A 13702-nucleotide genomic window follows, 5' to 3' on the forward strand; every position below is an offset into this window, starting at 1 on the left:
CCCTTCTTTTCCCTTCCTTTTTTATCCCCCCAGATAGATAGGGTCTCACCCTGTCGCCCAAGCTGGAGTACAGTGGCTGAGTCATAGCTCCCTGCAGCCTCAAACTCTTGGGCTCAAGCAATCCTCCCATCTTAAACTCCTAAGTAGCTGGGACTGTAGGCACACGCCACCATACCCAGCTTTTTTGTTTGTTTGTTTACTTTTTGTAGAGACAGGGTCTCCCTATGTTGCCCAGGCTGGTCTTGAACATCTGGGTCCAAGAAATCCTCTTGCCTTGGCTTCCTAAAGTGCTGAGATTACAGGCATAAATCACTGTGCTCAGCCTCTTTTTCTTTTTTTCTTGTCATGCACTCATTGTGTGACCTTGGAAATATTAACTTATACTTTTCATTTTAAAAATGAACAAACCGAAGCCCACATGGGTAAGACCTTTTTCAACTTTAACAGGACTAGAGGATGTACAACAGGGCATAGTGGATCTGAAACACAGAACATTTACCTGCCCCAGAGATGACAAAAACTTCACTCTAAGTTGTAACTTCCTATGCCTGTGCCATGACAGACATCACTAATCAATCACAGCACTATATGTGATTTGCGCCCCCATAGCCATTATGTCATCTCACCTTTAGTAATAAAACCCAAAAGCTCATAGGTTTTAGCTGAGTACAGGGTCATCCGCACAAAGACCATATTTACCCGGTTAAGCCCCCAGGCTCACCCCTGTAATCCCAGCACTTTGGGAGGCCGAGGTGGGCGGATCACCTGAGGTGAGAAGTTCAAAACTAGCCTGGCCAACATGGTGAAACCCCATCTCTACTAAAAATACAAAAATTATCCAGGTGTGGTAACTCAAGCCTGTAATCCCAGCTACTTTGGAGGCTGAGGCAGGAGAGTGGTTTGAACCTGTGAGGCAGAGGTTGCAGTGAGCTGAGATCATGCCACTGCACTCCAGCCTGGGTGACAAGGGCAAAACTCCATCTCAAAAAAAAAAAAAAAAAAAAAAAGACTGTATTTCCCAGGTTCCCTTACAGTTGGACATATCCAAGTTCTAGCCAATGAGACAGGAGTGGAAATATTTAGTTCTGCCTCTAGGTAATGCCCTTAAAATGAGGAGGCCTGCCATGTGCTTCTCCTAGTCCCTACTGGCTGGAATGCCATCTGGATAGTAGGAGCTGGAGCAGCCATCTTGGGCCAATGAGGACATCCCTGCACTGAAAATGGCAGAGCAACCAGATTGAAGGTATGTGGGTCCCAGACAACCTAAGGACTCCTTTATACCTCTTCTTTTGCTTGAACTATTTCATAAGACAGAATTAAACTCCTATTTTATTTAAGCCACTGCTATTTTGTCTTTTTTTTAATGATATTTGAACCTATATCCTAATAAATACATACACTTTCTGACTAAGCTAGCTTCAGTCTCAGAATCCTTCTCAACACAGCATTCTGGTGGCTGCCCCTAAATTGACTCCTCCATGCATTGTACTTAGTGTCTCTTAGCATTTCTATTTTGAAGATAATGTGCCTGGGGAGTGTGGCTTTCACTACCAGGTCATGTGGCACAGTGAGAGCTCTGACATTTGAACCACAAGTGAATTCAGTGGTCTCACAATCGTGAGAGATTGTGGGTAAGCAGATAAATAGATGGGTGAATGAAAGTGGGTGAGTTGGTAGACAGGCAGCTAGTTGGATGAGTGGATGGGTGAATGGATGGGGCAGATAGATGGGTAGATGGAGGAATCAATTTCTAGATGAAATTGAAGTGAGCAAGTTGATGAATGGCAGAGTGTGTGGATGGGTGGAGGGTTAAGAGTGTGAATGGAAGATGATCAGATAAAAAAAATGGAAGGGTAAGTGGACTGGGGTGGATGGATGGATATATGGGTAGAAGGCTGAATAACTAATAGAAGTGTGGATGACTGATGGGTAGATAGATGAGAGGAAGGAAGGAAGAAAGAAAGGGTTGAAGGATAAATGAATGGATGGATGGACGAATGGATGGGTGAGTGGATGAATGGAAGGAAAGGTGGGTAGGTGGGTGGGTGGATGGATGGGTAGGTGGATGGATGGATAAAAGGATGGGAAGGTAGTTTGATAAATGGATAGATTACTGAAAGAGTAGGTAAATGATTGGGTGAATGGATGAATAATAGATGGATGGATGAATGGGGGTAGATAAATGAAATGGTGGCAGGGTAGATGGAGAGATGGACAGGTGGGTGGATGGGTAGGTGGATGGAACAGTGGGACAGTCAATGGATAAAAAGGTGGGAGGGTAGATGGATTAATAAATGGCGGATAGACAGATGGAAGTGTGGCAGGTAGATGGATGGGTGGGAAGGTGGATAGATGAATGGGTGGGTGGGTAGATGGTTGGATGGATGGGCAGGAAGGTGGTTTGATAAATGAATGGATGGATAAATAGAAGGGTAGGTAAATGATTGGATGAATGGACACATGATGTATGAATGGGTGGGTGGATGGGTGAATGGATGGTTGGATGGGTGGAAGCATGGGAGAGTAGATGGATGGAAGAGTGGGAGGGTGGGTGGATGGATGGATGGGCGGGCAGTAGATGGATGGAAGGGTGGCAGAGAAGATGAATGGATGGGTGGGAGAGCTGGGAGGGCAGTGGATGTATGCATAGATGATGGAAGGGTGGGAGTGTAGATAGATGGATGAATGGATGGGAGGGTAATTGGATGGAAGAGTAGGAAAGTGAATGAATGGGTGGATGTACAGATGGATGGATGAATAGAGGGGTGGGGGGGGAGGGTGCCGGATGGATGGATGGATGGATAGATGAATGGAAGAATGGGAGATGGACGGATGAATGGATGGGAGGGTAATTGGATGGAAGAGTAGGAAGGTTAATGAATGGGTGGATGGATGAATGGAAGGAAGAAAAAAATGAATGACAAATGGAAGGCAAAACTTAAATCCTCATCTCTCCCTTACATTCTGGGATCCCAAGGGCTGAGTACAGTTCCATCAGCCTCCCAGGGGTCTGTCAGGCATTAGTTCCTAGCTTCCAGACTTACTAGCATGAGCTTGTAAATAGCTCAAACTGTCAGATGGGCACAAATCCCTTGGAGATGGGAAGCTTGGAGGCATCCCCTAGCTTCGGGCTCATTAGCAGAATTTGTATGAGTCACCTACAGTCTCTGGGGGGCAGAGAGAGGCAATTGAGCATGAGATAGCAGGGGCAGGCTCCAATGGCACCCTCGGGGCCTCCCGACTAGCGCAGGGGAGTTTCAGAGGACAGTCTCAAACACTGGCATTCACTGCCCCCATGCAAGCAGGTGCCTGCTGGGATTTTTGCTATGCTGGGGACACTCACCTTTGTGACAACCGCTGAGGGTTGCCCGGAGGGGTCCTCCCGGGGGCTGGAGGAATCCTCCGAGGGGCACCAGCACAGGGTGTGGACACAGCCGGAACCAGCTCTGGGCCTGTTGGCATAGCTGTCCCACCAGTGCGGGATGTGAGGTGGCGAAGAAATGGAGTCTGGCCAGCAGTTCTGTGTACAGGAGGCTCCTCTCTGCAACAAAAGGATGTGGATTAAGTTGCCTAGATTCAGCCCCCTGTACCTTTCCTGCAAATTGAGTCTCCACTCCCTGCAGGAGCTGTGGGATGAAAGAGAAGACACAGAACCTCAGCTACAGCCTCTGCTGGCCTCTTCTGCCTCCTTCTCTGCTCTCCAGACTCACTCACCTTTACTTCAAATGTACGCAGCTGTTTCTAGCCTCCAGCCTTTGCCCAACTTGCCTAGAACGCTCCCCTTTCCTTCCTCTCTCCTTCCTTCCCTCCCTCCCTCCCTTCCTGTCTTCCTTCCTCTTTTTTCTGAGGTAGTATCACACTCTGTTGTCCTGGCTGGAGTGCAGTGGCACGCGATCAAAGCTCACTGCAGCCTCGAACTTCTGGGCTCAGGCAATCCTCCCATCTCAGCCTCCCAAATAGTCGGAACCACTGGCATGCACCACCACGCCCAGATTTATTTATTTACTTTATTTATTTATTTACTTTTGAGATGGAGTTTCACCCTGTCGCCCAGGCTGGAATACAATGGCGTGATATCAGCTCACTGCAACCTCCGCCTCCCAGGTTCAGGCAATTCTCCTACCTCAGCCACCCAAATAGCTTGGACTACAGTCACCCAACACCACGCCTGGCTAATTTTTGTGTTTTTAGTGAAGACGGGGTTTCACCATGTTGGCCGGGCTCTCTTGAACTCCTGGCCTCAAGTGGTCCACCCACCTCGGCCTCCCAAAGTGTTGGGATTACAGGCATGAGCCACCACGCCTGGCTATTTATTTTTTGAGAGACAGGGTCTTGCTCTGCCACCCAGACTGTAGTGCAGTGGCGTGATCACAGCTCACTGCAGCCTCAAACTCCTGGGCTCAAGCAATCTTCTGGTCGCAGCCACTCGAGTAGCTGGGACTGCAGGTGCACACCACCACGACTGGCTAATTTTTTATTTTTTGTAGAGATGGGGTCTCCTTATGTTGCCCAGGCTAGTCTCAAACTCCTGGCTCAAGCCATCCTCCTTCCTCAAACCCTCAGAGTCTGGAATTATAGGTGTGAGCCACTGTGCCTAGACCCAACCTTTTCAATAAAAACAGGATCAGAGGAGGGATATATTGGAAATCTTTGTACCTGCCATTCAGTTTTGTTGTGAACCTAAAACTGTTCTTAAAAAAATATGCTATTAAGAAAAATTAGACCGTGTAGTGGCGCAGGCCTGTGATCCCAGGTACTGGGGAGGCAGAGGCAGGAGAATTGCTGGAACCCAGGAGGCGGAGCTTGCAGTGAGCCGAGATCGCGCCACTGCACTTTAGCCTGGGCGACAGAGCTAGACTAAAAAAAAAAAAAAAAAAAAAAAGACTCATGATGGCTTTGGATCATTTAATCATTTAGGTTAGTGTTGAATGGTGTCCACTTCCCAGCTTGCTCGGCTGTACAGAGAGCACATAGATGTCCAGCAGCGCCCTCTGGTGATGACATTTGTTCCTACACTTCCTCCTTGTGTCGGGGGAGCCAGAGGTTGTCAATCAAGGGGGTTTGCAGGGAACGTGCTGAGATCTGAGCTTTTAAATTTTTCTTAAACTGGGAAGTCGTGCCCAAGGTTGTTTTCCTAAGAAGTTGCTCCATCAAGGTTTACAACTCTGGCGAGTGCCTCTCACGTTACTGTTCTTTCCAGTTGCCTTGAATTCCAGTTGTTAGGTATGCTGTTCCATTTCCTTCTCTTTTTTATTTGTTTGTGTTTTGAGACAGAGTCCTGCTCTGTCACTCAAGTTGGAGTGCGATCTCGGCTCACGGCAACATCTGCCTCCCAGGTTCAAGCAGCTCTTGTTCCTCAGCCTCTCAAGAAGCTGGGATTACAGTCATGCGCCACCACATCTGGCTAATTTTTGTATTTTTAGTAGAGATGTGGTTTTGCTACGTTGCCCAGGCTGGTCTCAAACTGGCTTCAAGTAATCTGCCTACCTTAGCTTCCCAAAGTGTTGGGATTACAGGCTTGAGCCACTGTACCTAGCCACCTATTTATCTATTTTTAATTAATTAATTTTTTTTATAGAGACAAGGTCTCATGTTGCCCAGGCTGGTCTTGAACTCCTGCACTCTAGCAATCCTCCTGTCTGGGCCTCCCAAAGTGCTGGGATTACAGATGTGAGCCACCACACTCGGCCTCGTGTCCCTCTCTTAAAGGCTGGGACAAACATTAACTATTTGCCTAGGGCAGTAAGGATGGAGACAAGGATCTCCCAGGAGAGCGAGTCATACGTAGCCTTGTAGCTACAGTACCGGAAAGGTCATTACCCCAAGGTAATGGAGAACCATCTAAAAGTTCCAACAAAGAGATACTTAGTGAGATTTGGGGTTTTTTTTCTTTTCTTTTTTTCTTTTTTTTTTTTTTTTTTTTGAGATAGAGTCTTGCTCTGTCACCAAGGCTGGAGTGCAGTGACATGATCCTGGTTGACTGCAACCTCTGCCTGTCAGGTTCAAGCAATTCTCCTGCCTCAGCCCCTTGAGTAGCTGGGATTACTGGTGCATGCTACCACACCTGGCTAATTTTTGTAGAGATGGGGTTTCACAATGTTGACCAGGCTGGTCTCAAACTCCTGGCATCAAGTGATCCACCCACCTCGACCACCCAAAGTGCTGAGATTACAGATGTGAGTTACTGTGCCCAGCTGATTTGGGCTTTCAAAAGATTCTTCTGGGTGCTGTATGGAAAATAAACCAAAGGGTAAGAATGAACCCAAAGCCTCGAGGATGCTTTGGCAAGGGTCTGGAGGAGAGGCAGCAGGACTGGCCCTGGGCTGATGGTCATGAGGATAAAGAGAAGCAGACAGTTCAAGGATGCTTTGCAGAGCCAGGATTAGAAGCTCTGCATAGGAATCACAGACCACTGGTCATCCTTTTTAACATGCTATTCACGTCGATGGGGAAGCACATTAGATACCGAGAATTAAGCATCTTTAATACTCCCCCTTCCTTTGTGAATTCGCCTCACAATTTATTGCTCTTTGTTAAAATGGTATGTAAGGCCCCAGGTCTAAGCACTCCTTTGAGTTTTCGCTTATCTTCTGTGAAGCTTCTATGCATACAGAATTAAAATGTGTGAGCCCTTTCTCCTGTTGAGCTGTCTTTTGTTAGTTTCATTCACAGGCCCCTATCACTGAACATAAAAGGGTAGAGAAAAAGATTTCATTTGTTGCCTCCCATAGTTTGATTGTAAAATGGTGCAGCTGTTGTGGTTCCTCAAAAAGTTAAACACAAAATTGTCATGTGATCTGGCTAGTTCACAATAGCCAAAAGGTAGAAACAACACAAATGTCAACAGGCAGATGAATGGATAAACAAAATGTAGCATATTCACGCAATGTAATATTATTCAGCCCTAAAAAGGAAGGGCATGGTAGCTCATGCCTGTAATCTCAGCACTTTGGGAGGCCAAGGTGGACAGATCATGTGAGGTCAGGAGTTCAAGACCAACCTGGCTAACATAGCAAAACCCTATCTCTACTAAAAAAATACAAAAATTAGCTGGGCATGGTGGCACATGCCTGTAATCCCAGCTACTCTAGAGGCTGAGGCAGGACAATCGCTTGAACCCAGGAGGTGGAGATTGCAGTGAGCCGAGATCATGCCACTAGGTGACAGAGCAAGACTTTGTAGCATTCAAAAAAAAAAAAAAAAAAAAAAAAAGAAGGAAATTTCTTCACATGCTACAATGTGGATGAACTTGAGGATGTTCTGCTCAGTAACAGAAATCAGAGAATAAAGGACAAATACTGTAAAATACCAATTATATGAAATACTTAAAGTGGTCAAACTTATGGAGACAGAAAATAGCATGGTGCTTGCCAGGGACTGGGGTGAAGGGAGAACGGGGGGTGTCGTGGTTAGGCTCTGTGTCCCCACCCAAATCTCATCTTGAATTGTAATCCCCATAATCCCCATGCGTTGAAGGGAGGGACCAGATAGGAGGTGATTGGATCATGGGCATGGGTTCCCTCATGCTGTTCTCATGATAGTGAGTTTTCATGAGATCTGATGGTTTGGGGGGTTTTTCGGAGACAGAGTCTCACTGTGTCACCTAGGCTACAGTGCAGTGGTGTGATCTCAGCTCACTGCAACCTCTGCTTCCCGTGTTCAAGCAATTTTCCCACCTCAGCCTCCCGAGTAGCTGGGACTACAGGCATATGCTACCATACCCGACTAATTTTTCTATTTTTACTAGAGATGGGGTTTCATCATGTTGGCCAGGCTGGTGTCAAACTCCTGACCTCAAGTGATCTGCATGCCTCAGTCCCCCAAAGTGCTGGGATTATGGGCGTAAGCCACCACACCTGACCATCCGATGGTTTTATAAAGCAGCATTCCATGCTTCTGCTCCCCATCTCACCTGCTGCCACAGAAGACATGCCTCTTTCCCTTCCACCATGATTGTAAGTTTCCTGAGGCCTTCTCAGCCATGTGGAACTGTGAGTCAATTAAACCTCTTTCCTTTATAAATTACCCAGTCTTGGGTATTTCTTTACAGCAGCATGAAAACAGAGTAGTACAGGAAGTGAGTGTTTATTGAAGACAGTTTCACTTCAGGAAGATTAACAAGTTCTGGAGATGAATGGTGGTGATCACTTCACATTATTAATATATTTAATCACTGAACTGCACACATAAAAATGGCTAAGCTGGGGGCCAGGCACAGTGGTTCATGCCTGCCATCCCAGCACTTTAGGAGGCTGAGGCAGGAGAACTGCTTTTGTCCAGTTCATGACCTACCTGGGAAACGTGGCAAAATCCCGTCTCTACAAAATATACAAAAATTAGCCAGGCACGATGGTGCGTGCCTGTAGTCCTAGCTACTCGGGACGCTGAGGTGGGAGGATTGCTTAAGCCTGACAGGCGGCAGTTACAGTGAGCTGAGCTCATGTCACTGTGCTCCAGCCTGGGCAACGAAGCAAGATCTTGTCTCAAAGAAAAAAAATGGTTAAGACATGTGTTTTGCTCTAATTGAAACAAAACCAAACAGAACATCCTCATGGCCAGGACATCTGAAGACTTGGAGAGATTCTTCAAACTCTAAGGCAGGGAGTGGCAAGTTGTAACCTGAGGGCCAGACCCAGCCCATGTCATCTGAGAGTTAGGGACAGGTTTTGTTTGTTTGTTTGTTTTGAGACAGTGTCTCCCTCTGTCACTCAGGCTGGTATATAGTGGAGCAATCACAGTTTACTGCAGACTCAACCTCCCAGGCTCAAGTGATCCTCCTACCTCAGCCTCCCAAGTAGCTGGGACTACAGGCATAAACCATCATGCTCAGCCTGAGAATAATTTTTACAGCCACGTGTTTGCAGTGGACCAGATAATAGCAAAAACCAACTGTGAACCCCCAAGTTTTACTCGGTTATTATTACATTTTGAATGTCATCAATAAAAATACGTGGGAACTTTGTTTTCTCTCTTATCATACATGTACCTAGATAATTTCCTCGAGTTTTCTTGAAATAGTTCCTATCTGGCACTTTCTAAAGAAAAGTCTCAGCCCACGGTGACAGGATGGGCACTGCTTTGGTAGTTTTCATTCCAAAGTTCTCCCAGGCTCGATTTAAAATTCTAGGCCAGGCTCCGAGGCTCATGTCTATAATCCTAGCACTCTGTGAGATCGAGGCAAGAAGATCACTTGAGTCCTGGAGCTCGAGACTAGCCTGGGCAACATGGTGAGACCCTGTCTCTACAAAAAATAGAAAAATTAGCAAGGCACTGTGGTCCTAGCCACTCGGGAGGCTGAGGTGGGAGGATCATTTGAACCCAGGAGTTTGAGGCTACAGTGAGCTATGATTGCACCACTGCGCTCCAGCCTGGGTGACACAGCAATACCACGTGTCAAAGAAAAAAAATTCTAGAAGCAGTGCTGGGGAAAAACCCACATGTTTAGGCAGGGAACGTATGAGGGTTGATGAAAATCCAGCTCATGATTCAATGAGAGTATGTTTCTAGAAGTCAATGCCCATCCTGGTCACTCCCGTCCAGGCCATCCGGACTCACCCATGCCTCGGAGCTCCACAGCAGGGCGGCAGAGCTGGAGGGCTTCACGGACCAGGCCGACCTCAGGAGAGTCCAGGTGAGGGGCACAGAGGTCAAAGTCGTCCAGCAGGTCTTCGATGCTCCCAGAGATTCCCCGGCAGGAAATCCAGCTCATGCTGCCTGAGGGAGAGAAGGCAGGAGGAGGTAGGAAGTGCTTACCTCCCTCCGGTTCATCCTGGGAGATGGAGAATCATCTCTCCATCTCCTCCAGGCCATCTCAGGCTCAGCAGTAGTGACACTGGGGCAGGATCATTCTCTGTGGTAAGGGGCTGAACTCTGCATTGTGGGATGTAATGCAGCATCCCTGACCTCCACCCACCAGATAGCAGTAGCACTCCCACCCCAAGTGTGACAATCAAACATGTCCACAGACATTGTCAAGTGTCTCCTGGGAGGGCAGAATCTCCTCTGGTTGAGAATCACAGGGATGAGAGAATGGATGGATGGATAGATAGACAGACAGACAGACAGATAGAATGTTGGGTGGATGGATGCATGGATGGACAAACAGAAAGATAGGTGGGTGAATGGATAGAATAATGGGTAGTTGGATGGATGGATGATGGATGAACAGAAAGGTAGATGAATGAACAGATAACACATAGATGGGTGGATGGATAGATAGAATGACAGATGGATGGGTAGATAGAATGATGGATGGATGGATGGATGGTTAGAACCAGCTCGTGGCTCAATGAGGAGATCACAGATAGATGGGTGGATAAATTGATAGATGGATGGATAGATGGATGGATGAGTGGATGGATGGATGGATAGACAGAAGATGGGTGGATAAATGGATAGATGGATGGACAAAAGGATGGGTGAATAAACAGATGGCTGGTTAGATGGATGGAAGATTAGATGGATGCATGCATGCATGGATGGATGAATAGACGGATGGATGGACAGAAAGATGGGTGGATAGATGGATAGATGGATGGATGGATGAATGAATGGATGGATGGATGGATGGATAGGTGGATGGATGGATAGATGGATAGGTGGATGGATGGATAGATGGATAGATGCATGGATGAATGGATGGATAGATGGATGGATGGATAGATGGATGGATGGATGGATAGATGGATGAATGCATGGATAGATGGATGGATGGATGCATGGATGGAGGCATGGATGAATGGATGGATAGATGGATGGATGGATGGATGAATGGATGAATGGATGGATAGATGGATGGATAGATGGATGGATAGATGGATGGATGGATGAATGGATCAATAGATGGATATATGGATTGACAAATAGGCAGATAGGGTCCCTCATGATAAGGCAGGGGTTTTCACCCTATGTGCTAACAACATTTGGAGCTAGATTATTCTCTGTGGTGGGGTGCCCTGTCCACTGAAGGTTGTTGAGCAGCATCCCTGGTTCTACCTACCAGATTCAAGTAGCACCTTCTCCGCTAGTCATGACAACCAGAACTATCGGTGGATACGTGAGTCATCCCCTCGGTGTAGAATCGTCCCTTATGAGACCCTCTGCCTTAAAAGGAACCAAGGGTTTCCACATTTGCCATTCACCCTCCCCAGGATCCAGAAGGCTGGAGCATGGTATGGTCACCAGGCTTGGTCCCCTGAGATGGGGACAGCCCTTACCCAGGACCTCCTGTTTCAGCTCCTCCAGGCGGCCCGAGTGAAGTAGGTGATAGGGCAACTCCTTCAGCTTCCGCAGGTTTGCAACTGTGTCTGAGAACCACAGAGGCTGAGGGGCCACCTGGCAGAGGAGAAGGGAGACTGCAGTTTGGACACAAGCCCATTCATTCATCCCATGCTCCCAACAGTGCTGGAGGGAACGAGGATGCAATGGCAGACAGGCATACCCGCATCTGCCCATTGGTCAGGGCTTGGGACTCAGAGAATCAAAAGCCAGAGGTCACCGCCCTTTCTGGGAGGAATAGGGAACATTTCCTGAAGGCGAAGGCATTGGAACTGAACCTCAGAATTAAGTAGGCATCTATGTGGCAAAATGTATTAGAAAACAGTGGCATTCCAGGGCAAGGGAACAGCATGGGCAAAGAGCTGGTGATGTGAAAGGGCAGGCTGAGTTTGGGAGGACTGAATTACACAAGGCAAGTTAGGGGATGCTGGTGGGGAATGAGAGTAGGGAGCTTACAGGCAGCAGATCACAAAGGCACTGAATATCAGGCTGGGTAGGTCAGGCTCAAGACAGAGGGCACTGGGGAGCTATGGAAGGTTTCAGAGAAGAGGTATAATCAGATTGGATTGTCAGAAGCATCCTTGGGAGGATGCACTAGGGTAAGAGACTGAGAGGTCAGTGAATGAAAGGGGCTCAGACCATGTACTAAAGGGACAGGTTGAAGCTGAACCTGCAGGGGCTCACAAGAAAGGTTTTGTGGCTGGGATTACAGGCGTTTGCCATCACACTCAGCTAACTTTTTGTATTTTTAGTAGAAATGAGGTTTACCATGTTGGCCAGGCTACTCTTGAACTCCTAACTTCAAGTGATCCACCCACCTTGGCCTCCCAAGTGCTGGGATTACAGGCATAAGCCACCATGCCCAGCCAATGTTTGTTTGTTTGTTTATTTATTTTCTGTTTTTGAGATGGAGTTTCATTCTGTCACCCAGGCTGGAGGGCAGTGGGGCAATCTCAGCTCATTGCAACCTCCACCTCCTGGGTTCAAGCGATTCTCCTGCGTCAGCCTCCCAAGTAGCTGGGATTACAGGCGCTTGCCACCACGCCAGGCTAATTTTTGTATTTTTAGTAGAGAGAGGGTTTTGCCATGTTGGCCAGGCTGGTCTCGAACTCCTGACCTCAGGTGATCTGCCCGCCTCAGCCTCCCAAAGTGCTGGGATTACAGGCATGAGCCATTGCACCTGGCCATATTTTTTATTTTTTAAATTTAGAGACACGGTCTCATTCTGTTACCCAGGATGGAGTGCAGTGACATGATTACAGCTCACTGCAGCCTGGAACTCCTGGGCTCAAGTGATCCTCCTACCTCAGCCTCCAACATAGCTGAGACCACATGCCTAGCTATTTTTTAACGTTTTGTTTTTTTGTTTTTTTTTTTTTAAAGATGAGATCTCACTATGGTGTCCAGGCTGGTCTCAAACTCCTGGCCTCCAGCCGTCCTCTTGCCTCAGCCTCCTAAAGTGCTGGGATTACAAGTGTGAGCTGCCATGCCTGGCCAAAAGTTTGTTTTGGGGGCTTTTTGTGTTTCTTTTTTTTTTTTTTCTTTTAAAGAGTAAGCTCCATTTCAGATGGAAAGGATCACAGAGAAAAGAACATTAAGAGGAAATAAAATCCTGGAAGGCTTCCTGAAGGAAGACGTATTTGACATAAGCCTTGAGGTGTCTGAGAGGCAGAAATGAGAGTGTAGCATCCAAGCTAAGGATGTCAAAGCTTAGTGCTCCTGGACACATGAGAAAAAAGGCTGGAAGGAAATGCATGGAATACTGATGGGGGAGGGAGGATCCGGGGGCGGGTCCTGAGTGGGGAATTCTGGGTGACTTTTATTCTTTGATCTTCTCTGTGTATTTTGCAATAATCTGTACTACTCTTATAACTAGAAGATAAAATAAGCACTTTTTTTGAGATAAAGTCTTCCTCTGTCACTCAGGCTGGAGTGCAGTGGTGCAAAGCTCACTGCACCCTCTGTCTCATAGACTCATGCGATCCTCCCACCTCAGCCTCTTGAAAGCCTGGAACTACAGGCATGCACCACCATGCCCAGTTAGTGTTTGTATTTTTTGTATAGACAGGGTCTCACCATGTTGCCCAGGTTGGTCGTGAACTCATGGTCTCAAGCAATCCGTCCGCCTTGGCCTCCCAAAGTGCTGGGATTACAGGTGTGAGCTACTGTGCCCGGCAAAATAAGCCCTGTTTTTAAAGTGCACTGTGCATTTGGGGACCTTGTGACTGGAAATCAGATTGAACCATGGAATTCACAGAGAAAGATATCAGATAACCAACAAATAATGGATGCATGGATGGATGGAAGGATGGATGCATGGATGGATGGAAGGATGGAAGGATGGATGGATGGATGGATGGAAGGATGGGTGGGAGGGTGAATGGATGGATGGATGAATGGATGGGTGGATGGGTGGACGGGTGGA

General features: G+C 47.3%; 1 protein-coding gene across 7 annotated transcripts in view; it reads right to left on the minus strand.

The window, feature by feature from the left end:
- NWD1 (NACHT and WD repeat domain containing 1) overlaps nt 1-13702 on the minus strand; it is an 85264-nt gene that overhangs the window by 32139 nt on the left and 39423 nt on the right. For all 7 annotated transcript variants that reach the window (XM_032268664.1, XM_032268663.1, XM_032268665.1 and 4 more), the window contains 3 exons: nt 11217-11334; nt 9556-9714; nt 3344-3541 (listed from right to left, as the gene is read on the minus strand). In XM_032268664.1, the coding sequence (XP_032124555.1) occupies nt 3344-3541; nt 9556-9714; nt 11217-11334 (475 nt within the window). The remainder of the gene's footprint in view (nt 1-3343; nt 3542-9555; nt 9715-11216; nt 11335-13702) is intronic.

This window comes from Sapajus apella, unplaced genomic scaffold, assembly GCF_009761245.1.
Source record: "Sapajus apella isolate SASKATOON/1434 unplaced genomic scaffold, GSC_monkey_1.0 scaffold185, whole genome shotgun sequence".
NCBI lineage: Eukaryota > Metazoa > Chordata > Mammalia > Primates > Cebidae > Sapajus > Sapajus apella.